The sequence below is a fragment of the Panicum virgatum genome, chromosome 6K (assembly GCF_016808335.1).
Source record: "Panicum virgatum strain AP13 chromosome 6K, P.virgatum_v5, whole genome shotgun sequence".
Classification (NCBI taxonomy): Eukaryota; Viridiplantae; Streptophyta; class Magnoliopsida; order Poales; family Poaceae; genus Panicum; species Panicum virgatum.
Genome location: NC_053141.1, coordinates 7,491,819 through 7,515,832, shown reverse-complemented (window position 1 = coordinate 7,515,832; position 24,014 = coordinate 7,491,819). Strand labels below are relative to the sequence as shown.

At 49.7% G+C, this 24,014-nt stretch overlaps 2 protein-coding genes and 1 pseudogene across 2 annotated transcripts; all 3 read left to right on the top strand.

Annotated features, from left to right (window-relative positions):
• Nucleotides 1-1,786: 1,786 nt before the first annotated feature.
• LOC120711527 (phenolic glucoside malonyltransferase 1-like) lies at nt 1,787-7,568 on the top strand. The gene is made up of 2 exons (XM_039997084.1): nt 1,787-2,835; nt 6,648-7,568. Exons 1-2 carry the CDS (start codon nt 2,095-2,097, stop codon nt 7,380-7,382), a joined length of 1,476 nt encoding a protein of 491 aa, XP_039853018.1. The 5' UTR covers nt 1,787-2,094; the 3' UTR covers nt 7,383-7,568.
• Nucleotides 7,569-13,753: 6,185 nt separating this feature from the next.
• LOC120711528 (anthocyanin 5-aromatic acyltransferase-like) lies at nt 13,754-15,532 on the top strand. Its single transcript, XM_039997085.1, has 2 exons — nt 13,754-13,774; nt 14,042-15,532. The coding sequence occupies exon 2, from the start codon at nt 14,054-14,056 to the stop codon at nt 14,774-14,776; it is 723 nt and encodes a 240-aa protein (XP_039853019.1). The 5' UTR covers nt 13,754-13,774; nt 14,042-14,053; the 3' UTR covers nt 14,777-15,532.
• A 5,708-nt stretch (nt 15,533-21,240) lies between these two features.
• On the top strand, nt 21,241-23,353 carry LOC120713887 (annotated as a pseudogene).
• Nucleotides 23,354-24,014: the final 661 nt, after the last annotated feature.

Below are 24,014 nucleotides of genomic sequence, written 5' to 3'. Positions count from 1 at the left end.
TCTCGGGCGTCGGATCGCGCGTGAATGGCTCAGATTGATCCAACATATGGGTCCCACATATGGGCCCCACCGTGGGCCCCGTAGGACCCAAGTGGGCCCCACTGTGGACTCACGGGACCCACAAGTGGGTCCCACCGTATGTGGGGCCCACGGAACCAATTATATGTGGGGCCTACTACAGTTTTTTAAAGAAAACCTCTGAAATCTAATAAAATCAACTCGCACTCTATCTACGTCACTCCACATAAAACCCTATGAGCTTTGGTGAAATCAATTTGCACTCCACGAACAACAAATCCACAAAAAACACACCAAGACTTCTACAGAACCAACCCGCTTAATGTATATCGTTGACGGGTTAAATCGCCTCACACATTTACATACTGCATAATGGGCTATAACACTGCCTATAATAGAATATACCAGATAATCCCTACCTTTGGAAAAAAAACATAGTAACTTTATTGTCAATTATACTCAACTCATTTATATAGTCCAGCCCACACTCAATTAATTTCAGCCTACACTTCATTTTATAAAAAACTCCTTGAACTTTATCAAAATTAATATATAGTCCAGCCCACACTCAGTTAATTCATAAATACCATTTATTCAAGCCACCTCTTCAGCAATTTTACGAGAACTCTCTCGATCCAACTACCTCTCAGGTAACTTTATGACAACCAACCCACGATCCATACATTTTTTACAAATCTAAGCTCTACATCAATTAACCCATGCTCCATAGACTTTTAAAAAAAGCCCTAAAATTCCTAAAAATGTACTCACACCCAAAACTTTGCAAAAAAGCTCCCAAAATCATGACGATCAACCCGCGGCCCCTACATTCTAACTAAGTAATAATACACTAAAGTTTCTATAAATTAATCCATAGCCTAAAATTTCGCGAAAAACATTCCCGGCCCCGATCTTTTATGGGGTTTTATTAGATTTCACAATTTATCAATGTTGATGGGAGAACTATCGGCTGCCGTCTAACACTTCTTCATGTAGAATCTCCGGCCGCGCGCGCGCGACGCACACGGCGGTCGCCGTACGCCGCTTGGTTTGTCCGCCGCCGTCGCTTTCCGGCGGTCGATCTCGATCGGCTCCCGGCTGGATCCTCCTCCGGTCGCTACCTTCCAAAAGGAACACACGTCTGGAGGGCTAGTTAGTTGTAGGCTTCTAGCTAGCTTGCTAGCCTGCTGCGAGCCGTTCTGCCGTGGCGGCGGCGGCTCCGAGCCGGGAGGCCGGCCGGCCCGGCTTGCGGCCGCTGCACGGACGCAGCGGGAGAGACGTGCCTTGTACAACGATCCGCGGCTCACGCACTCGACGTGCTCGCCGGCCCGTCGCGCGCGCGCGGACGTGTCCAAGTTCAAGTGCAAGTGTGGCCGATCGCCGTCTGAAGGCGACGACACGGCGACACGCGCCTCCAACAACGGCGCGCGTCCAAGTCCGTCCGATTCGGGATCCCCGGTCGTGACCATCGGGGAGACCCGGGAATCTGATTGACTTTACCAACAAGTAGACGAGTAGGAGTTAGAGGCCGTGTTTAGTTAAAAAAAAAATCAAAATTCCAAAATTTTTTCCGGCAACTGCATGGAAACTTAAATCTAGACGAAATAAAAAACACATTGCGACTGCTGTCTGTAAATGGCGAGACAAATCTAATGAACCTAATTAGGCTGTAATTAGATGCTAAATTGCTACACTAATGCTACAGTAAATAACCTCTAATGACGGATTAATTAGGCTCATTAGATTCGTCTCGCGATTTACAGACGAGTTCTGTAATTATTTTTATGATTAATCTATGTTTAGTACTTCAAATGTAGAAAGATGATTTTTCAAAAATTTTACAACGCGCAACAAAACACGGCCCGAGTTACCATACATCTCTCCTCTTTGGCCTTGCTGCCATCTATCCTGGCCGCCGCCTCGGCTCGCGCTACATATATTGCAAAGCCCGCAGCTGGCTAGGCCGCGACACGAACCAGCAAGCGCCATCCAACTTCTCCGCCTCCTCGCAACAAACACCTCTTGATCGGCACGACACCACGACTCTAGTACGTACCCGTCGGCGAGGATCGATCGATGGGCGAGGCCGGCGCGGCGGGGGCGGCGGTGCGGGTGCTCGCGGTGTCGCGCGTCGCGCCGGCTGATGATGCTGGGAGCGGCGGCGGCGCCGGCGAGGCGCGGGTGAAGCTGTCCTTCTTCGACACGGCGTGGGTCGTGCTGCCGCCCATCCAGCGGGTCTTCCTCTACGACCTGCCAGGCGGCGACGGCGCGGACGAGTTCCCTGCGGCGGTGAGGCGGCTCAAGGACGCCCTCGCCGCCACGCTGGCGCTCTACCGCCCGCTGGCCGGGAACCTCGCCTACGTCGCCGAGACCGGGGACGTCGTCGTGGACTGCGCCGCCGGCGGCGACCCCGGGGTGGCCTTCGTCGAGGCCGAGGCGGCGGCGCCCGACGACGACGGCGGCGGCGGCATGGACGTGCGCCGGCTGGCGGGCGACGAGGCGCACGACATCCCGGCGTTCCTGGCCCTCGTCCCGGGCCACGACACCAGGGTGCTCCCGGCGCCCGTGCTGTCCGTGCAGGCCACGCGCCTCCCCGGCGGCCGCGGCCTCGCGCTGGGGCTCTCCGTGCACCACGCCGTCGCCGACGGCCAGGCCGTCTGGCGCTTCGTCGGCGCGTGGGCCGCCGCCGCGCGCGAGGGGTCGCCGGTCACCAAGGTGCTCGGCCCGCCGCACTACGACCGGGCGGCCGTCCACGTCCCCAACGGCGACGAGTTCGCCCGCGAGATGCTCAGGAAGGTCGCGCCTAACCTCCCCGTGGTACGCACCGTATCTAACTTCGGCGCGACGGGTCGCGCTATATGCGACCGCGCGACCTGCTACCCTTTCCTTTTCGAGCAATCGTAGGGTGCCACCTATCTAGTAAAAATGAAAATCCACTGCAGACGGAGCCAGGTAACCATAAAATGTCGCTTTCAGGCTTACATCATCGCTGATGTCGACATTAAGAACTACACGTATTTGAGCATAACTCTCTCGTCAAGAATTATATTTTAAATCCGTTTGCACCATAATATCCTTGCAAAGAGATCTACAAAACTATATCCACATTTGATATATTTTAAAACTATTTTATACAACTGTCAATTTATGTTGAGTATGTAATCACAACATATGACAACCCGTGTGACAATTTATATTATATCTTACAAATAATAACTTGTTCTACATGTATAATAGAAGTATATATAGACATATGTTACAGTGTCGTAACTTGTATAATTTATATAGAGTTTTTATATCAACTTATTAATATCAAATTATGTATAGAATATGTGATAATTTTTACTCTGTTACAACTTATATAGAGATGATGCTTCCTTCAAATTAGTATATTTCTATCATCAAGGATCCGTTTCAAATTTATTTGCATCATTGTGTCCTTTACGACAATAACTACGATATAAGATTCATATTTGATATATTTTAAAACTGTTTTATGCAACTATCTACTTATGTTGTCTGCACAATGACAACTTATATACAAATGTATAACAACTTGTTTAATACAAATTTATATATGTACAGGGTAACTTTGTTTTGTACAATGCAATAGTTTATGTCTATTACCACCTTAAATTACATAGATACTTTGTATCAACTTGTTAGTATTGATCTATGTAGAGAAAGTATTACAACTTCCATTTGTTATGCCTTACAAAAAATAATAACAACTTATGTAGAGATAGTGTATTAACTTATGTAAAAGATGAATGTCTAGTAGCAAAAATTATATATGTAGATTGATCAACAATCTAAATGTTGTTATAGTATATCAAATTATATATGGACCCTAATAAGTATGTAGCAACTTATATTAAATTAAATATCACAAGTTATATAAAACCTACGGAGTAACTTGTAATGTATAAAAAGATTTACAACATCTGCAAAAGTCAAGTAACATCGAGATCATATACCAACTTATGAAGTAAATGTTGGCAAATTATCTATTGTAACATCTTCTGTTCATTGCAATTTTATCCTCGTTTTACTCTTTGCCGCTTGGTCATCCATTAACTCTCATATATAACATCTAGGCTACATGAGCTCCCCTCTTCAGTCTATGAATTCTAAAATAAGCACTAGTCCTTCTGCTTGGGAAGGGAGCTGGTTCACCAAGTTCAAGTTTGTATCTCCCCCTACCATGTTGAAAATTAACATCCTGAAAAAAAGAAAAAGGTGCATAGAAAATAATTTAAGCATGAAATACTTTTTGATGGTGTGGGAGAAAAGGACCAAAAGTTGCCATATAGCTTGGTATATAAGTTCCTAGTACAAACTATAACATGCTACATAGGTTTCTACATAAGTTGCTAGTTAAAAAAGATAACAAAGTTACCACATATTCTACTACATAGATTTTTGGTACAGACTATAATAAACTTCCTATATATGGCATTATATATTCCAGGCACCCACGGTTTAAGAAAGAATCAACACACATATCTAGTTCCCCTACATGTAAAAATAGGGATTACATGCAGCTTGTCTTTCACCTTTACTATTCCAACCTCATGTTCTAAGTTCTGGGAGCCCTCTAACTTTTTCATTCTGGAATAAGATCTAGTTGTTCTCTTTGGAGCGGCAACTTCTTTGCACTCCCGTACCATACTGAAAAGGGTAAAATGATATAGACAAAAGTGCACTTAATAGCTAAGTATCACTAGCTGGTGGGTGTGATTTTTACAGGCTGAGGATACTTTACACAAGTTCTTATGATATAATATGCATAATTTGATACATGATGATTCAAAAATAACAGAAAATGACAAGGTCTATGCTCTGAATAAGTTGCTACATGCTGATCCAAACAAAAACATATCTCTAAAATTCTAGAAGGCTCTATTGGATGGGTTTGAATCAGTATCTTGCCATACTGGAAATTTAGTGCATGCCAAAATACTAAGTATTGCTACAACAATTCAAAATGTATGAATATACAAGTGGGTTGGCGTCAGTTTGTTGTGTTCTCAAATAATCTGCCTAGTCGTTCCTAGTTTGCTACCTCATGAAAGGATACAAAATAAGGGAGTGTTGTGTGCATCTATGATAAAAGAAAGGTGTGACACATTTGATATAAGTTGAGACATGACATATAAAATAACTTGATACCTTTAAAAAGTTAAATTGAGATTAAAAAAATAATTAAGTTGATACAGGTGTGCCATAACTCCGAGCTCAATTGCAGTCTAAAAAAGCACAGAATCTAGGTCTACCATATACCTACATGTAGAAAAAAAAAACTTGATACCTCATATAACTTAATTTGAGATTACAAAATTGCATAAGTTGATAGGTACCAAGAATTACATGTAAAAACAGAATATAATTTGATATTACGAATTTCTTAAGTTGATACAGTTGTACCATAAAACTTCGACACATCTAATTTATTGTCCAAAAAAGACACGCAAAAAAACACAAACCTCATTGTTCAAAGCTATTTAAAAAAACCCTCTCATTTTTATTGGTCCTCTCTAGCAGCATTCCTAGGAGACAAATTCCAATGAATGTAATACTAAAATCCACTGCTACGAAAATATAATCCTAAAAAAAGCAATTCGGTTTGCTGACAAGCATGAGATGTAATGTATAATTGCCAAACAAAAGCTCAATAGACTCTAATATCATTAGTCCGATCCAAAAAATGGTTCCAGTGCCAACTAAAAACAAAATGGGGACAAATCTGACCACTACTAGCCTACTACATAAAGTCTAGTGAACGTGAGAACTGAGCAGGAATTCATGGAGGAGCCATGAAGCTTCCGGTTAGCAGTTTTAGCACAAAACATGGAGGTTCCATGAAGTAAACATGCCGAATCTTCAATCCAATCCAGGTTTACTAACCCCTCACCGACATGGTCCTTTAGAGCTCACCATCGGCACCATCCTCTTGCTATCGAAATGGAGGGACTGGGGAAAAAATCCTACCCCCCATCCCCCACAAAACGCGTGCATCAGCCCCGTGGCCGCCCTCTTCTTCCCCATCCATCGGGCGCATGTCGTTTTCACAGAGAAGAGAAGGCACCTTGAGGCGCGCTACTGTCCGTCGAAGCCGCGTCGCTGGTCATCATAGTCCTGCCGTAGATCCTGGTCTACGAGCGCCGCCGCCGCCGCCGCCAGTCGTCGAGATGCGGTAGGCAAGGAACCGCACCACCGATTGCGAGGTCTGGGGGAGGGGAACCATTTTGTGCATGTGACAGGATAAAAAGGCCGCAGCCCAGCTCTCAGCTACGCCTATTGGGCCAGGCCGGCGTCCACGAGTGTCGCGCGATAGGTCGCTGGCGCGACCCGTCGCTTCTTAGACTTTACGTTCTGGTTGTCGATGCTACAACATATATATACATATATTTATATATATGCTATATATACAACTTATATGAATACATATATACTTATATATAAATATATATACAAAGACATTGTTAGTGTTTAGCTGTCGATCTCCATTGCTTTCTTCTGCAAACACAGACGTGGTGAAGCGGCTCAGGCAATCACCAATGGCGCACGCCGTGTGCGTGCACCCGTGAATGGGTTTGTTTGCTCACGGAAACCGTTTTTGCATGCAGACCAACACGGCGATGGACTACGACTTCAGCCAGCGCTTCCGGCTGGGCCGCCGCACCTTCTACCTCGCCGCCGACGACATCCGGTCCCTGAAGCACCGCATCGATGCGCTCGCCGCCGCCAACGATGCTGCCGCCGGCGACAGCGCCACCACCACCACCACCAAGAAGAAGAAGCCGGTGTCGACGTTCGTGGCGCTGGCGGCGCTGGGCTGGACGGCGTTCGTGCGCGCCAAGGCTCTCGCCGCCGGGGACGACACGTACCTGGTCTTCCTGGCGGACCTGCGCGCGCGGCTGGACCCGCCCGTGGGCGACGGCTACCTCGGCAACTGCATCAAGGGGTGCCTAGCGATGGCCGACGCCGGGGACCTCCTCGGCGGCGACCGCGGGCTCCTGGCCGCGTGCCGGGCCATCCAGGCGGCGGTGGCGGAGATGGAGGCGGCGCCGCTGGCCGGCACGGAGCGGTGGCTCCAGAGGATGATGACGCTGCCGTTCCAGCGGCTGTGCAACGTGGCGGCGAGCCCGCGGTTCCGCGTGTACGAGGCGTCGGACTTCGGGTTCGGGCGGCCGGCGCGCGTGGAGCTTGTGTCCATGAACCACGACGGGGAGATGGTGCTCGTCGGCGGAAGGGAGGACGGCGAGGTGCAGGTGTCCGTGTCGCTGGACCCCGCGCGCATGGAGGAGTTCAAGGCGCACGTCCTCGGCCACCGCTCCGCCGCTCCGGCGGCGGCGAGCTGATCGAACTGAATTGATGGAGGCGGATCGACGACGACGTCAACCATGCAGTCAAGCAACCGTTACCGTAGCAGTGTTAATTTCTCCGTTAGATTGTTCCATCTTTGCGTTGTAATAATCGATTCGACACACACGATCATGTCAAGAATTGCTAGCCGCATCAGTAGTATCATGAACAGTTTATTTGTCGACGCAAGGAGCCAAGGACGACGGCGACATGAACTGATGAAGAACTGCCTCTGCGTGGTTGATTTGGGGGAGAGCCTAGGGTTGCTGAGCATCGTTGTGTCCCAGGTAGATGGCAGATCGCAGAAGATGAGATGAGAAGGAAGCATGTGTTGTCGCCAGGCACGGATAGGATATGATGCAGACGGATTGGCCGATCATGATTTGTATCGCCTGTCGAAGCTTCTGATGACGGACGGCCCTTTGGGCTTTGGCAGGCTAGGATAGGACCTAGCGGAGCTCGCCCAAGGGTGGTGTCGTCATCGTTGACGTATCTGCTGTTGTCGGATGCGCAGACGTTTGTCGATCGTCAGTGTCAACTGTCAAAACTCATGCCTCCGGGATGATCTCGACCAGGCAGCAGGAGCATGCCGTAGACAATTAGGAAAGAGCAAGCCCAGTGGTTGGCGTGGACAGGTTGGGCCGACTGCGACTGTACGGGGCACGCGACGAACCCAGCATTCAACCATTCATTCATAGCGGGCTGTTCGATACGGGCCTGTCATGTTTTTCGATTTTTTATGAATCAGTTTTTAATCCCCCCCCCCACCCGCACCCCCACAAAAAAAAAAATCAGTTTTTAATCTAAAAAATGTATCAATTTTTTCGAAACACACTGTACATGTGAAAACGCTCACGTAAATGTCTGCTTACTTATCTCTACGAATACACACATGGAGCACAAGAGAGAGACCAATCGAGCAATGCTGCGATAAAAAAGACATTGGGTGGCTAGCTGACATACGGGACCCACAAACCAAGGCTAACGAAGTGGAAATAATCCGTCATCCTATTCTCCTCGTCCCTCCAACCAAATGATCCTCCAATCAAATAGTTGTATAGGAACCATCTCATTCTTAAAATCAGGAATGGAACCATTTCATTCTACTTCGCTCTCCAACAAAAACACATTCTTGGACGCAACAGCAGCCCACCGTGTAGGTATGAGCGACCCAAACTGGCCCACGAACCTCTGCAAAACAGAAACAAATGCTTCCGGTACTCTGGTTTCTCAGCCGTCTTGCTAGCCAAGTTCCAAGGACTACACTAGCAAGCCGGCAGCCTAGGCAAACACGCTGAGCACCCATTGATGAAGAAGGGGACGAGATTGAGCTGCGGCGATTTGACCTGGAAGTCAATGAAATGGGATGGCGAGCTCCTGCTTCTGTTTTTTTTAGTGCAAGTCATCAGAATTGAAGCGTCCGATAAATCAACCAGTATCTGACGTCTTATTCCCAGCATTACTGTTTGTTTTAAACCATTCCACAGCTGTATACACTAGAATCAGTAAGAAGTCGTTCAGACCTAACAGCATCCATTAATTAACCAATAGACGTGAGAACACAAAACAATTACTCTCAGGTTAGAGGCAAACACAATGGCATCATGGTTCAGAAATCAGAATACTGAATGTCTTTACAGAAATCTGAATTTCAGTAAATTCCAATGACAGTAACTTTGCAAAGACAGATACTAGTAGGATACCCCAAATGATGAAAGGAATATTGTATATAGTCTGTTGGCTGTATAAATTATGAGGCAATCTGTTGATAATTTTAATAACTGTATATGTAAAATTGAAGTGTTTCTATCATTTGTGGTGTGTACACTGGACTGAAATTGGAATTATTAGCCATAAATTGGCTGGATAGTTCACGGAGTACCTACATATGAAAACACTGCATAATTTATACAGCCAACAGACTATGAAAAATGACAAGCTGGTACACACAGTCCAATTTCAAATAGAAAACACTGCATAACTCTGACCACCAGTTTCAAGTAAGACCACCGATAAAGGAGTTCAGTTCGCCTATTTTTATAATGGACTGATCACACTAGATCAGTCTTAATACGAAAACCAAAGAGTGACATTCAGATTCAGTCTTAATAAGAAAAACGAACTACAGTCAGTCTTAATATGAAAAATGAAAAACAAAGATACCAGCATAGTACCCTGCAATGCAGTTCAAGGTATACTTATCTTTTTAGCTAGCAAAGGCAACATGAAAGTACCAGGAACAACGACTCCTCTAATCCTCCTTTTTTGGCTCAGCAAGGGACGCCAGGTATGCCGCCTGATCCATCTCGTAACCATAAAGGTTGCCCCACAGCCACCGGCCACCATCCCCTTCATCGCTCGCCACCTTCTCAACCATCTGAGTGTCTAGCCTCACAGCATACAGGTCGCCTCTCGGGTCGGTGAACTCACCGGCGGTGAAGAAGATGACCCCGCTCTTCTCACAAAACCACTGCAGCTTCACCATGCATGGCGTTGCTACGCGCATCTGCTCGGGCTCTGTACTTAACCGGAAAGTAGTTGTCCTTCTGCAGCGTCCTGCTGCCGCAGTCATGGTCGCCATAGCTGAACACATGCACTCCAACGGTATCATGCTGCTCACCACCCTGCACCGGCAGGAGAAATGGCAAGCCAAACTGGACGACGCAGAGCCTCCCCTCCGGCGTCGTGCCCAGCGCGGTGTTCCGGATCGTGAAGGCTCGGGCTCCTCCTCCCCGCGTAGGCAGGCTCACCGTCGTCGCTTCCAGCGTATCGAGGCGCAGCTCGAACACGGCGCCCGTCGTGAACCAGTACGACACGCTGCGCGCCGCCGGCCACGACGCCGCCGCGCGTCAGGCGCATCTGCCTCTTGCCGAGCTGGGCGCCGGTCACCCTGCGCTCCGGGCTCCAGCTGCCGTCCTTCGACGAGTAGCTCCGGATCGCGGTGAAGTCGCGCCGGTTGTACAGCACGAGCAGGCGGTAGTGCGGAGAGGATAGCCGCCGCGGCGGCGGCGTGATGGCGACGCCGTCCTGGACCTGGTACTGGTAGTCGTCGGCGGTGAGCACCGTGCACGCGAAGTGCCCGACGCCGTCCTTGCCGGTTAGGGGCGGCAGGACGCGCGCTGCGCCGGTCATGGGGTTGTAGACGCAGAGCTTGAGGGCCCTGGTGTGTTTGCCGCTTCGGAGGTCGACGACGAGGAGGCCGTTCCTGGAGGCCACAATGCGGGAGGAGTCGGGCAGCCCGCCGCCGGCGAGCGTGCTCAGCGACAGTGACGGCTCCCGGAGGACGGGGAACCGGCGCGACGCGGAAGCCATGGGGACAAAGCGTGTTGCGGCGGCACCAAGCTGGTAAAAGAAGCCGACGGCGAGCGGCGGCAGGAATTTGCCGCCAGGGCCAGGGCGTCGCAAGCCGCTGCAGATGAAGGCGGCCTCGCCGGACACCAGGCGGCGCCAGCGCCTGCAGGTGGCGGCGCAGCGGACGAGGTCGGCGATCTCGAGGAAGGTGCGAAGATGAAAAGGAGGATCTCGTCGGCAAGTGACGTGCCATCGTTCTCATCCCGGCGTGACTCGGAGGGGTTGCGTCGGCCGGACAACCAGCCCCCGGTGCATGCTGGTTGCTGATTCGTAGCGGCGGCGATGGAGGAGCATGGGCGATGTGCACAGCGGGCTCGCTTGGGCTGCGGCATCGCGGGCGTCATCTGTCTTTGTCCAATACCATGCATAGATACAAATAAAATAAGACGGTTGCTTTTGAGCACAGAATCCAACACAAAATGTTTCAACTTGATCACGTCAATCAAAATTAAACCTGGGTGTCAGAGTATCAGATTTGCAAAAAAAATGATGAAATTTGTACCAAAAACATAGATCTTCAAAACCCGATATTTGAAGTTTTTGAACTTGGAATGCAAACAGTACATCAAGAAAACTGTTTATTTAGCATATAGGAATTCCTGATATAATAGGCAAACCTGGCAAACACCAAGGGACAGGATTGCTGCTTCCTTAGGCTTGACTCATATGTGTGTCGTGGTCAAAATGGCATGTCGGAGTTGGGCGCCGGTCTAGAAAGAGGAGATCAATCATCCAAAAGTAAATAATTTTTATTTTCCACACAATTAAAAAAGATAACTACTCTATGTTGGGTGGGTTGCATCTTGCAAATACACATTAATCAACACAATACAAAAGAATTTTGGATTAGCGGCAGGGGATCCAGAGTTTGGAATTGAAGATTTAGGTTTGGTGTGACATACCTATTCCGGTGGGGTACCTTGGGGCGGGACAATCGACGATGTTGGTTAGCTGATGGTGCTCACCTGCAGTGGATCCGGAGTCTGGAGCTACCAAAGATGGTGGAGCTGGGCAGGGCACTACAAAAGATGATGAAATTTAATTTGTACCCAAAACATAGATCTTCGAAACACGATATTTGAAGTTTTGAACTTCGAATGCAAACAGATACATCAACAACACTGTTTATTTAGCATATAGTAATTCCTGATATAAGAAGCAGACATGGCAAACGCTAAGTGAGAGGATTGCTGCTTCCTTAGGCTTCAATATGTGTCACAGTCGAAATGGCATCAGTCTAGAAAGAGGAGATCAATCATTCAAAATTAAATGATTTTGATTTGCTACACAATTTAAAAAGGTAACTACTCTATGTAAGATGGGTTGCATCTTGCAAATACACATTAGTCCACAAAATACAAAAGAATTTTGGATTAGGGGTAGGGGATCCAGAGTTTGGAATTGAAGATTTAGGGTTCGGAGCCGAGACATACCTATTCTGGTGGGCTAGCTTGGGGGGAGACAATCGACGATGTTGGTTAGCCGGTGGCGTCCACCGGCAGTGGATCCAGTGTCTGGAGCTACCAAAGATGGCGGATCTGGGTGGGGCTCTACCAAAGATGGTGGAGTAGGGTGGGGCGGAGGAGCTAATCGGAGTTAAAGAAGGCAATACGAGTGGAAGTCCGCCTCACCACTTCACGCCGGCAGGAGACCTCAAACAAGATGAGGATGGGAGGAGCAAGTTGGCAAGGAGCTCAATAGATCCATCTTGGAATGGAGTAGGCGAACTGGTGTGCGGGTGGGGGCGGCCAACTGAGTGGGGTTGGGGGTGGAGGGGTGTGAAAGAGATCGAATGAGAGAGAGAGAGAGGTGGGCAGGGTAGGGTTAGATGGAGTTGATCTTGTCCGTTGGATTTGAAATCTAACGGTTAAAATAGGTACTATAAGATTGTCAAATTGTAAGTTTATTTATACAGAAACTAAACCGATTTAGAAAGAAAATAGAAAAAAATTAATTACCATACCATGGGATTGTGTTCTGGCCTAGGAAGCTCTAGGAAACATGATAAGTGAAACTTATCTAGTCATTTTTGTTACAAGCACTAATCCTTGTCCGGTTGAAAATGAAAATTTACCAAATATTGAGCATAGTTTAGCTGGTAAAGTTTTTTTATAAAAATTTCCGCCTATTTCACATTTTTCTGAAGTTGTTTTGACAAAGGAACCACCCTGCTTTTATAGAAAACATAATAAGTTGCGGTACAACCAAGCTGGGGAAACCAGTTTACAGTATCGAGCGAAAACAAAGCGAAACAAGACTCTTGGACCAAAACTAGACACAAAAGTAGCTACGAAGTACAGATCACATAAAAGAGTCGCAACTATATCTTGGAGTTTGTAGAAACGAGTCCACCAAAGCAGCAAGTTGAAACTTCTGCCCTTCGAACGTCTTCTTATCAACAGCTAGCTCGAAGAAGTGCACCCCATTTCTATATACAAGAAATAATCTGAAAGATCAGTTCAGCCGGATTACTTATAAGCAACGCCCCCCCCCCCCCCCCCAACACACACACACACACCACCATCTTGTTGCAAGCTTTCCAAAGCACCCAGAACACTATTACAAAGAGGAACAGTTTAAATTTGTATCTCGGAGTCTCCAAAGGGGTCCAGTTTTCTAAGAAGTCGTTCATCTCCACAGGGATCCTATTCCACCCCAACGCTTCCTTTGAAGCTGACCCAGAAAAACCGAGCCCATGCAGCAGCGAAAGAAGATGTGCTCGGTGGTTTCAGAAACTCTGCACAGGTCACAATTATCGTCCCCTTTCCATTTTCTTCTCTTTCAAACAGACCCGGTGAGGAGTCTACTTTGGATACCCAGCCAAATAAAAACGTTTATTTTCATAGGAAGTTTACTTCCCCAAACTAGTTGCATTCTCTTGTTTTTGACTCCCCTAAAATTGCTGCAGATGGTTTCCGAATCCTGTATATATGAGTTTGTTTTCCTATCAACCATTTGGTTCATGGAATGGATCCCTGCAAAACGATAAACATGATACATAGTTGACATAAGTATGGTCGCGCCTAACCTCCCCGTGGTACGCTCCGTATCTAACCTCTCATCCATAGATCCGATCCGAGATCGTTTTTTTTTGTTGTCGATGCTACAACTAACTTATATATACACATATATACTTATATATAAATATATATACAAAGACATTATTAGTGTTTAGCTGTCGATCTCCATTGCTTTCTTCTGCAAACACAGACGTGGTGAAGCGGTTCAGGCAATCACCAATGGCGCACGCCGTGTGCGTGCGACCGTGAACGGGTTTGCTCACGGAAACCGCTTTTACAAGCAGACCAACACGGCGATGGACTACGACTTCAGCCAGCGCTTCCGGCTGGGGCGGCGCACCTTCTACCTCGCCGCCGACGACATCCGGTCCCTGAAGCACCGCATCGACGCGCTCGCCGCCGCCGCCGATGCTGCCGCCGGCGACAGCGCCACCACCACCACCACCAAGAAGAAGAAGCCGGTGTCGACGTTCGTGGCGCTGGCGGCGCTGGGCTGGACGGCGTTCGTGCGCGCCAAGGGTCTCGCCGCCGGGGGCGACACGTACCTGGTCTTCCTGGCGGACCTGCGCGCGCGGCTGGACCCGCCCGTGGGCGACGGCTACCTCGGCAACTGCATCAAGGGGTGCCTGGCGACGGCCGACGCCGGGGACCTCCTCGGCGGCGACCGCGGGCTCCTGGGCGCGTGCAGGGCCATCCAGGCGGCGGTGGCGGAGATGGAGGCGGCGCCGCTGGCCGGCACGGAGCGGTGGCTCCAGAGGATGATGACCCTGCCATTCCAGCGGCTGTGCAACGTGGTGGCGAGCCCGCGGTTCCGCGTGTACAAGGCGTCGGACTTCGGGTTCGGGCGGCCGGCGCGCGTGGAGCTTGTGTCCATGAACCACGACGGGGAGATGGTGCTCGTCGGCGGGAGGGAGGACGGCGAGGTGCAGGTGTCCGTGTCGCTGGACCCCGCGCGCATGGAGGAGTTCAGGGCGCACGTCCTCGGCCACCGCTCCGCCGCTCCGGCGGCGGCGAGCTGATCGAACTGAATTGATGGAGGCGGATCGACGACGACGTCAACCATGCAATCAAGCAACCGTTACCGTAGCTGTGTTAATTTCTCCGTTAGATTGTTCCATCTTTGCGTTGTAATAATCGATTCGACACACACGATCATGTCAAGAATTACTAGCCGCATCAGTAGTATCATGAACAGTTTATTTGTGGACGCAAGGAGCCAAGGACGACGGCGACATGAACTGATGAAGAACTGCCTCTGCGTGGTTGATTTGGGGGAGAGCCTAGGGTTGCTGAGCATCGTTGTGTCCCAGGTAGATGGCAGATCGCAGAAGATGAGATGAGAAGGAAGCATGTGTTGTCGCCACGCACGGATAGGATATGATGCAGACGGATTGGCCGATCATGATTTGTATCGCCTGTCGAAGCTTCTGATGACGGACGGCCCTTTGGCAGGCTAGGATAGGACCTAGCGGAGCTCGCCCAAGGGTGGTGTCGTCATCATTGACGTATCTGCTGTTGTCGGATGCGCAGACGTTTGTCGATCGTCAGTGTCAACTGCCAAAACTCATGCCTCCTGGATGATCTCGACCAAGCAGCAGGAGCATGCCGTAGACAATTAGGAAAGAGCAAGCCCAGTGGTTGGCGTGGACAGGTTGGGCCGACTGCGACTGTACGGGGCACGCGACGAACCCAGCATTCAACCATTCATTCATAGCGGGCTGTTCGATACGGGCCTGTCATGTTTTTCGATGTTTTTATGAATCAGTTTTTAATCCCCCCCCCCACAAAAAAATCAGTTTTTAATCTAAAAAATGTATCAATTTTTTACATGGATGGAGTACGAAATGAAGTCTATTTATAAAACTTTTTACATGGATGGGCTGTAAATCGCGAGACGAATCTAATGAGCCTACTTAATACATGATTTGCAACATGGATGCTACAGTAACCATCCGTTAATTATGGATTAATCATGGATTAATTAGCATCATTAGATTCGTCTCGCGATTTACAACCCATATGTGTAAAAAGTTTTGTAAATAAACTCCATTTAATACTTCAAATTAGCAAGATTCCGTCGAAATTTTTTTTTGCGTTTTATCTAAACACGGCCTAAGCACCCATTGATGAAGAAGGGGACGAGATTGAGCTGAGGCGATTTGACCTGGAAGTCAATGAAATGGGAGGGCGAGCTCCTGCTTCTATTTTTTTTAGTGCAAGTCATCAGAATTGAAGCGTCCGATAAATCCACCAGTATCTGACGTCTTATTCCCAGCATTACTGTTTGTTTTAAACCATTCCACAGCTGTATACACTAGAATCAGTAAGAAGTCGTTGAGACCTAACAGCATCCATTAATTAACCAATAGACGTGAGAACACAAAACAATTACTCTCAGGTTAGAGGCAAACACAATGGCATCATGGTTCAGAAATCAGAATACTGAATGTCTTTACAGAAATCTGAATTTCAGTAAATTCCAATGACAGTAACTTTGCAAAGACAGATACTAGTAGGATACCCCAAATGATGAAAGGAATATTGTATATAGTCTGTTGGCTGTATAAATTATGAGGCAATCTGTTGATAATTTTAATAACTGTATATGTAAAATTGAAGTGTTTCTATCATTTGTGGTGTGTACACTGGACTGAAATTGGAATTATTAGCCATAAATTGGCTCGATAGTTCACGGAGTACCTACATATGAAAACACTGCATAATTTATACAGCCAACAGACTATGAAAAATGACAAGCTGGTACACACAGTCCAATTTCAAATAGAAAACACTGCATAACTCTGACCACCAGTTTCAAGTAAGACCACCGATAAAGGAGTTCAGTTCCCCTATTTTTATAATGGACTGATCACACTAGATCAGTCTTAATACGAAAACCAAAGAGTGACATTCAGATTCAGTCTTAATAAGAAAAACGAACTACAGTCAGTCTTAATATGAAAAATGAAAAACAAAGATACCAGCATAGTACCCTGCAATGCAGTTCAAGGTATACTTATCTTTTTAGCTAGCAAAGGCAACATGAAAGTACCAGGAACAACGACTCCTCTAATCCTCCTTTTTTGGCTCAGCAAGGGACGCCAGGTATGCCGCCTGATCCATCTCGTAACCATAAAGGTTGCCCCACAGCCACCGGCCACCATCCCCTTCATCGCTCGCCACCTTCTCAACCATCTGAGTGTCTAGCCTCACAGCATACAGGTCGCCTCTCGGGTCGGTGAACTCACCGGCGGTGAAGAAGATGACCCCGCTCTTCTCACAAAACCACTGCAGCTTCACCATGGCGTTGCTACGCGCATCTGCTCGGGCTCTGTACTTAACCGGAAAGTAGTTGTCCTTCTGCAGCGTCCTGCTGCCGCCGTCATGGTCGCCATAGCTGAACACATGCGCTCCAACGGTATCATGCTGCTCACCACCCTGCACCGGCAGGAGAAACGGCAAGGCAAACTGGACGACGCAGAGCCTCCCCTCCGGCGTCGTGCCCAGCGCGGTGTTCCGGATCGTGAAGGCTCGGGCTCCTCCTCCCCGCGTAGGCAGGCTCACCGTCGTCGCTTCCAGCGTATCGAGGCGCAGCTCGAACACGGCGCCCGTCGTGAACCAGTACGACACGCTGCCGCCGCCGGCCACGACGCCGCCGCGCGTCAGGCGCATCTGCCTCTTGCCGAGCTGGGCGCCGGTCACCCTGCGCTCCGGGCTCCAGCTGCCGTCCTTCGACGAGTAGCTCCGGATCGCGGTGAAGTCGCGCCGGTTGTACAGCACGAGCAGGCGGTAGTGCGGGGAGGATAGCCGCGGCGGCGGCGGCGTGATGGCGACGCCGTCCTGGACCTGGTACTGGTAGTCGTCGGCGGTGAGCACCGTGCACGCGAAGTGCCCGACGCCGTCCTTGCCGGTTAGGGGCGGCAGGACGCGCGCTGCGCCGGTCATGGGGTTGTAGACGCAGAACTTGAGGGGCAAGGTTTTAAATCTCCGGCTATAGCTTCCGCTATCTCCGGCTATAACTGTTTTAGAGAGATTTAGCTAAGTTTTTTCATGTATAATTTAGCTCTTTGCTACCGCTATAGCCGGCTATAGCTTGTTTTTGGACATAGATAGCTAAATGTCTTAGCCCGCTATTTAAAACATTGCTTGAGGGCCCTGGTGTGTTTGCCGCTTCGGAGGTCGACGACGAGGAGGCCGTTCCTGGAGGCCACAATGCGGGAGGAGTCGGGCAGCCCGCCGCCGGCGAGCGTGCTCAGCGACAGTGACGGCTCCCGGAGGACGGGGAACCGGCGCGACGCGGAAGCCATGGGGACAAAGCGTGTTGCGGCCTCACCAAGCTGGTAAAAGAAGCCGACGGCGAGCGGCGGCAGGAATTTGCCGCCAGGGCCAGGGCGTCGCAAGCCGCTGCAGATGAAGGCGGCCTCGCCGGACACCAGGCGGCGCCAGCGCCTGCAGGTGGCGGCGCAGCGGACGAGGTCGGCGATCTCGAGGAAGGTGGCGAAGATGAAAAGGAGGATCTCGTCGGCAAGTGACGTGCCATCGTTCTCATCCCGGCGTGACTCGGAGGGGTTGCGTCGGCCGGACAACCAGCCCCCGGTGCATGCTGGTTGCTGATTCAGGGCGGCGGCGATGGAGGAGCATGGGCGATGTGCACAGCGGGCTCGCCTGGGCTGCGGGCCTGCGGCATCGCGGGCGTCATCTGTCTTTGTCCAATACCATGCATAGATACAAATAAAATAAGACGGTTGCTTTTGAGCACAGAATCCAACACAAAATGTTTCAACTTGATCACGTCAATCAAAATTAAACCTGGGTGTCAGAGTATCAGATTTGCAAAAAAAAAAGATGAAATTTGTACCAAAAACATAGATCTTCAAAACCCGATATTTGAAGTTTTTGAACTTGGAATGCAAACAGTACATCAAGAAAACTGTTTATTTAGCATATAGGAATTCCTGATATAATAGGCAAACCTGGCAAACACCAAGGGACAGGATTGCTGCTTCCTTTAGGCTTGACTCATATGTGTGTCGTGGTCAAAATGGCATGTCGGAGTTGGGCGCCGGTCTAGAAAGAGGAGATCAATCATCCAAAAGTAAATAATTTTTATTTGCCACACAATTAAAAAAGATAACTACTCTATGTAGGGTGGGTTGCATCTTGCAAATACACATTAATCAACACAATACAAAAGAATTTTGGATTAGCGGCAGGGGATCCAGAGTTTGGAATTGAAGATTTAGGTTTGGTGTGACATACCTATTCCGGTGGGGTGCCTTGGGGCGGGACAATCGACGATGTTGGTTAGCTGATGGAGCTCACCGGCAGTGGATCCGGAGTCTGGAGCTACCAAAGATGGTGGAGCTGGGCGGGGCACTACAAAAGATGATGAAATTTAATTTGTACCCAAAACATAGATCTTCGAAACACGATATTTGAAGTTTTGAACTTCGAATGCAAACAGATACATCAACAACACTGTTTATTTAGCATATAGTAATTCCTGATATAAGAAGCAGACATGGCAAACGCTAAGTGAGAGGATTGCTGCTTCCTTAGGCTTCAATATGTGTCACAGTCGAAATGGCATCAGTCTAGAAAGAGGAGATCAATCATTCAAAATTAAATGATTTTGTTTTGCTACACAATTTAAAAAGGTAACTACTCTATGTAAGATGGGTTGCATCTTGCAAATACACATTAGTCCACAAAATACAAAAGAGTGGAAGTCAATACGAGTGGAAGTCCGCCTCACCACTTCACGCCGGCAAGAGACCTCAAACGAGACGAGGATGGGAGGAGCAAGTTAGCAAGGAGCTCAATAGATCCATCTTGGAATGGAGTAGGCGAACTGGTGTGCAGGTGGGGGCGGCCAACTGGGTGGGGTTGGGGGTGGAGGGGTGTGTGAGAGAGAGAGGTGGGTAGGGTAGGGTTAGATGGAGTCGATCTTGTCCGTTGGATTTGAAATCTAACGGTTAAAATAGGTACTATAAGATTGTCAAATTGTAAGTTTATTTATACAGAAACTAAACCGATTTAGAAAGAAAATAGAAAAAACTTAATTACCATACCATGGGATTGTGTTCTGGCCTAGGAAGCTCTAGGAAACATGATAAGTGAAACTTATCTAGTCATTTTTGTTACAAGCACTAATCCTTGTCCGGTTGAAAATGAAAATTTACCAAATATTGAGCATAGTTTAGCTGGTAAAGTTTTTTTATAAAAAATTCCGCCTATTTCACATTTTTCTGAAGTTGTTTTGACAAAGGAACCACCCTGCTTTTATAGAAAACATAATAAGTTGCGGTACAACCAAGCTGGGGAAACCGGTTTACAGTATCGAGCGAAAACAAAGCGAAGAAGACTCTTGGACCAAAACTAGACACAAAAGTAGCTACGAAGTACAGATCACATAAAAGAGTCGCAACTATATCTTGGAGTTTGTAGAAACGAGTCCACCAAAGCAGCAAGTTGAAACTTCTGCCCTTCGAACGTCTTCTTATCAACAGCTAGCTCGAAGAAGTGCACCCCATTTCTATATACAAGAAATAATCTGAAAGATCAGTTCAGCCGGATTACTTATAAGCAACCCCCCCCCCCCCCCAACACACACCACCATCTTGTTGCAAGCTTTGCAAAGCACCCAGAACACTATTACAAAGAGGAACAGTTTAAATTTGTATCTCGGAGTCTCCAAAGGGGTCCAGTTTTCTAAGAAGTCGTTCATCTCCACAGGGATCCTATTCCACCCAACGCTTCCTTTGAAGCTGACCCAGACAAACCGAGCCCATGCAGCAGCGAAAGAAGATGTGCTCGGTAGTTTCAGAAACTCTGCACAGGTCACAATTATCGTCCCCTTTCCATTTTCTTCTCTTTCAAACAGACCCGGTGAGGAGTCTACTTTGGATACCCAGCCAAATAAAAATGTTTATTTTCATAGGAAGTTTACTCCCCCAAACTAGTTGCATTCTCTTGTTTTTGACTCCCCTAAAATTGCTGCAGATGGTTTCCGAATCCTGTATATATGAGTTTGTTTTCCTATCAACCATTTGGTTCATGGAATGGATCCCTGCAAAACGATAAACATGATACATAGTTGACATAAGTATGGCATAATAGGCGGTTAGCATCTCGATCACAAGCAGTCAACTATAGTGCTTATAATTTATACAACATATATATGGTACCATTTCTGAAGTCGCATTATTCAGACTATAGGACAAAACATCAATTGCTGAACTGATGCATCATATCCAACAAAGAAAAGCGGTCCAGATGTACCATACATTTGGTCTTACCATCCAGGCAGTGACATGATTGAGGCAGAGGTAGAGACGCCGGGGAGAAAGGCTCCGCCGACCGAGGCAGCGAATGGCAGCGGGAGCCAGCGGAGTTGGAGGCGGCGAACGGCGGAGGCAGAGGTAGAGTCCAAGGATCGGCACGACGTCATAGCTCGCTGGAGATGCGGGTGCGGCGAGGATCGATGGGTGAGGCCAGCGCGGCGGCGGCGGTGCGGGTGCTCGCAGTAGTGTCGGGCATCGCGCAGGCGCCGGGGCCGGCCGGGAGCAGCACCGGCGATGCGCGCGTAAAGCTGTCCTTCTTCGACGCCCCATGTGTCATGTTGCCGCCCAGCCAGACGGTCTTACTCTACGACCTGCTAGCAGGCAGTGACAGCGCGGATGACGAGTTTCCCGCGGCGGCTTAAGGACTCGCTCGCCGCCATGTTGGCGCTCTACCCGCCGCTCACGGGGAGGCTGGACTGAGATTAAGTGACATTGCCTCCGTGACATTGAGTCACTGACACGTGAGACCTTTGTATTCTGGGCCTACGTGAGTCCCACATGTGAGTGACTCAATGTTACGGGAAATGTCACGGGGCAATGCCACTGAATCTGCGTCCTGGGAGGCTGCCGTACGTCGAACCGCGGACCTCGTCGTGGATTGCGCCAGCGACCCCGCGGTGGACTTCCTCGAGGCCGAGGCGTCCACAAACGGCGGCGGCATAGACGTGCGCCAGTTGGCGGGTGACGAGGCGCACGACATCTCGGCATTCCTGGCGCTCGTCCCAGACCACGACACGCGGAAGCTCCCGGCGCACGTGCTATCCGTGCAGGCAACGCGCCTCCCCGGTGGCCGCGGCCTCGCGGTCGGCCTCTCCGTGCAGCACGCCGTCGCCGACGGCCAGGCCGTCTGGCACTTCGTGGGCGCGTGGGCGGCCGCCGCGCGCGAGGCATCGCCGGTCACCAAGGCCCTCCGCGTGCCGCACTACGACCGGGTGGCCGTCCACGTCCCCAACGGCGACCATTTCGCCCGCGAGATGCTCAGGAAGATCGTGCCTAATCTCCCAGTGGTATGCACCATGTTAGTGCTTAGTTGTCGAACAATCTCCATTACTTTCTTCCACAAGCACAGACAGCGCTGGTAATCTAATCACCAATGGTGCACGCCGCGTGCGGGCAGCCGCCAAAAGTCTCGTCAGCCTAGGAATCGGTACCCACCCAGCGTCCTTAGCATCCTCGGCGTCGGCAAGGGGTGGTTGGTAGGTGGGAGCGGTCGCTGGCGAGGTCGCCGGCGGACGGGAGTGGTGGTGTGGCGGGCAGCGGGTATTAGGGATTCGGGTTCCTCGGGTGCAAGGCCCGGCGGCTTTATAGGTGAAGGCGGCGGCAGTGGCGATTCGCCTGGCGGCGTGGTAGCGCCCCCGGCCAGGCAAGGTGGGACAGCCGGTGGGTGGTGGCAAGCTCGGTGGCGCCGCCGGGTGGTACCGACCCCTATGCTTACCATATCCGTGTCGGCGTGCAGCCTTGAACAGGTTTGCTCACGGAAACCGCTTTTGCATGCAGACCAACACGGCGACGGACTACGACTTCAGCCAGCGCTTCCGGCCGGAGCGCCGCACGTTCTACCTCGCCGACGACGACATCCGGTCCGTGAAGAGCCGCATCGACGCGCGCTCACCGCCGGCGACAGCACCGCCAAGAAGAAGCCAGTGTCGACGTTGGGCTGGATGGCGTTCATTCGCGCCAAGGGTCTCGTCGCCGGGGACGACACGTACCTAGTCTTCCTGATGGACCTGCGCGCGCGCGCCTGGATCTGCCCATGGGGGGACGGCTACCTTGGCAACTGCATCAAGTGCTGCCTGGCGACGGCCGACGCCGGGGACCTCCTCGGCGGCGACCGCGGCCTCCTTGGCGCGTGCAGGACCATCCAGTCGGCGGTGGCGGAGATAGAGGCCGGCGGCGGTGGCTGGCTGTCGCTGTCGTTCCAGCGGATGTGCAATGTGGCAGGGAGCCAGCGGTTCAGCATGTACGAGGCGTCGGACTTCGGGTTCGGGCGGCCGGCGCGCGTGGAGCATGTGTCCATGAACCACGACGGGGAGATGGTGGTCTTCGGTGGGAGGGGGGACGGCGAGGTGCAGGTGTCCGTGTCGCTGGACCCCACGCGCATGGAGGAGTTCAAGGCGCAGTGGCGCACATCCTCGATGGCCGCTCCTCCGGCGCCGCCGAGCTGAAGTTAGGACCGTGCCAGTGTAAACCGGAGCTCTGTGCAAAACTCTAAAGTGTGGTCTATTTGTCATTCTTGTTTGATAAACATATACATAGCTCCTTTTAAAGATTAAGTTAAATCATCAATTCTCTGCTTCTTTTTATGCTTTCGGCTGCCAGTATCATATTTTCTAGATCGATTTGTAGAAGACATGGCTTCAATCGATCTTTGTAACACCAAAAGACTATTTACAAAAAATATAATTTAACTATTGAAGATTCAAAGGATACTAGCACATGTAGATCAATACAGTTGAAGAATAAGAAGTCCAAATTACTTCTATGAACTATAGTTAAGGACTGAATAATTCATAAACTATCGTTTAGTTCATTTTGCCCCCAAACCCTTTAGTTCAAATTACTCCTAATACAATTTGGTTCAAATTACTCTCATGATCAATACAGTTGGAGAATAAAAAAAATACCTATTTACCTTCTCCTTGAGCCGGTATCAATTGCTTGCAGAATAAGAATACGTCGCCACGTCGGCTGCCTGCCCCGGTGCCTCATGTCGTCGGCCACCACACCTTGTTGCGTCGCGATCGTTGCCTGCCGGCTGCCGCCAGCCCAGTGTTCCGATGGTCATCGCTTCTGTCTCGCCGGCAGCACCGCTGCCGCTTCGAGTGTGAGTCGTGACGGCGTCGTGAAGGTGAAGATGAATTGGCAACTCGGCAAGCGCCAGGCGGCTGCCAATCGGTGGGCCTTTCGTTTTTGG

Excerpts from the sequence above, each read along its gene's own strand:
- LOC120711527 (XM_039997084.1), top strand. The coding sequence starts at position 2,095 with ATGGGCGAGGCCGGCGCGGCGGGGGCGGCGGTGCGGGTGCTCGCGGTG. Across the intron at positions 2,836-6,647 it reads TCGCGCCTAACCTCCCCGTG|ACCAACACGGCGATGGACTA; the intron begins GTACGCACCGTA and ends TTTTGCATGCAG.
- LOC120711528 (XM_039997085.1), top strand. The coding sequence starts at position 14,054 with ATGGACTACGACTTCAGCCAGCGCTTCCGGCTGGGGCGGCGCACCTTC.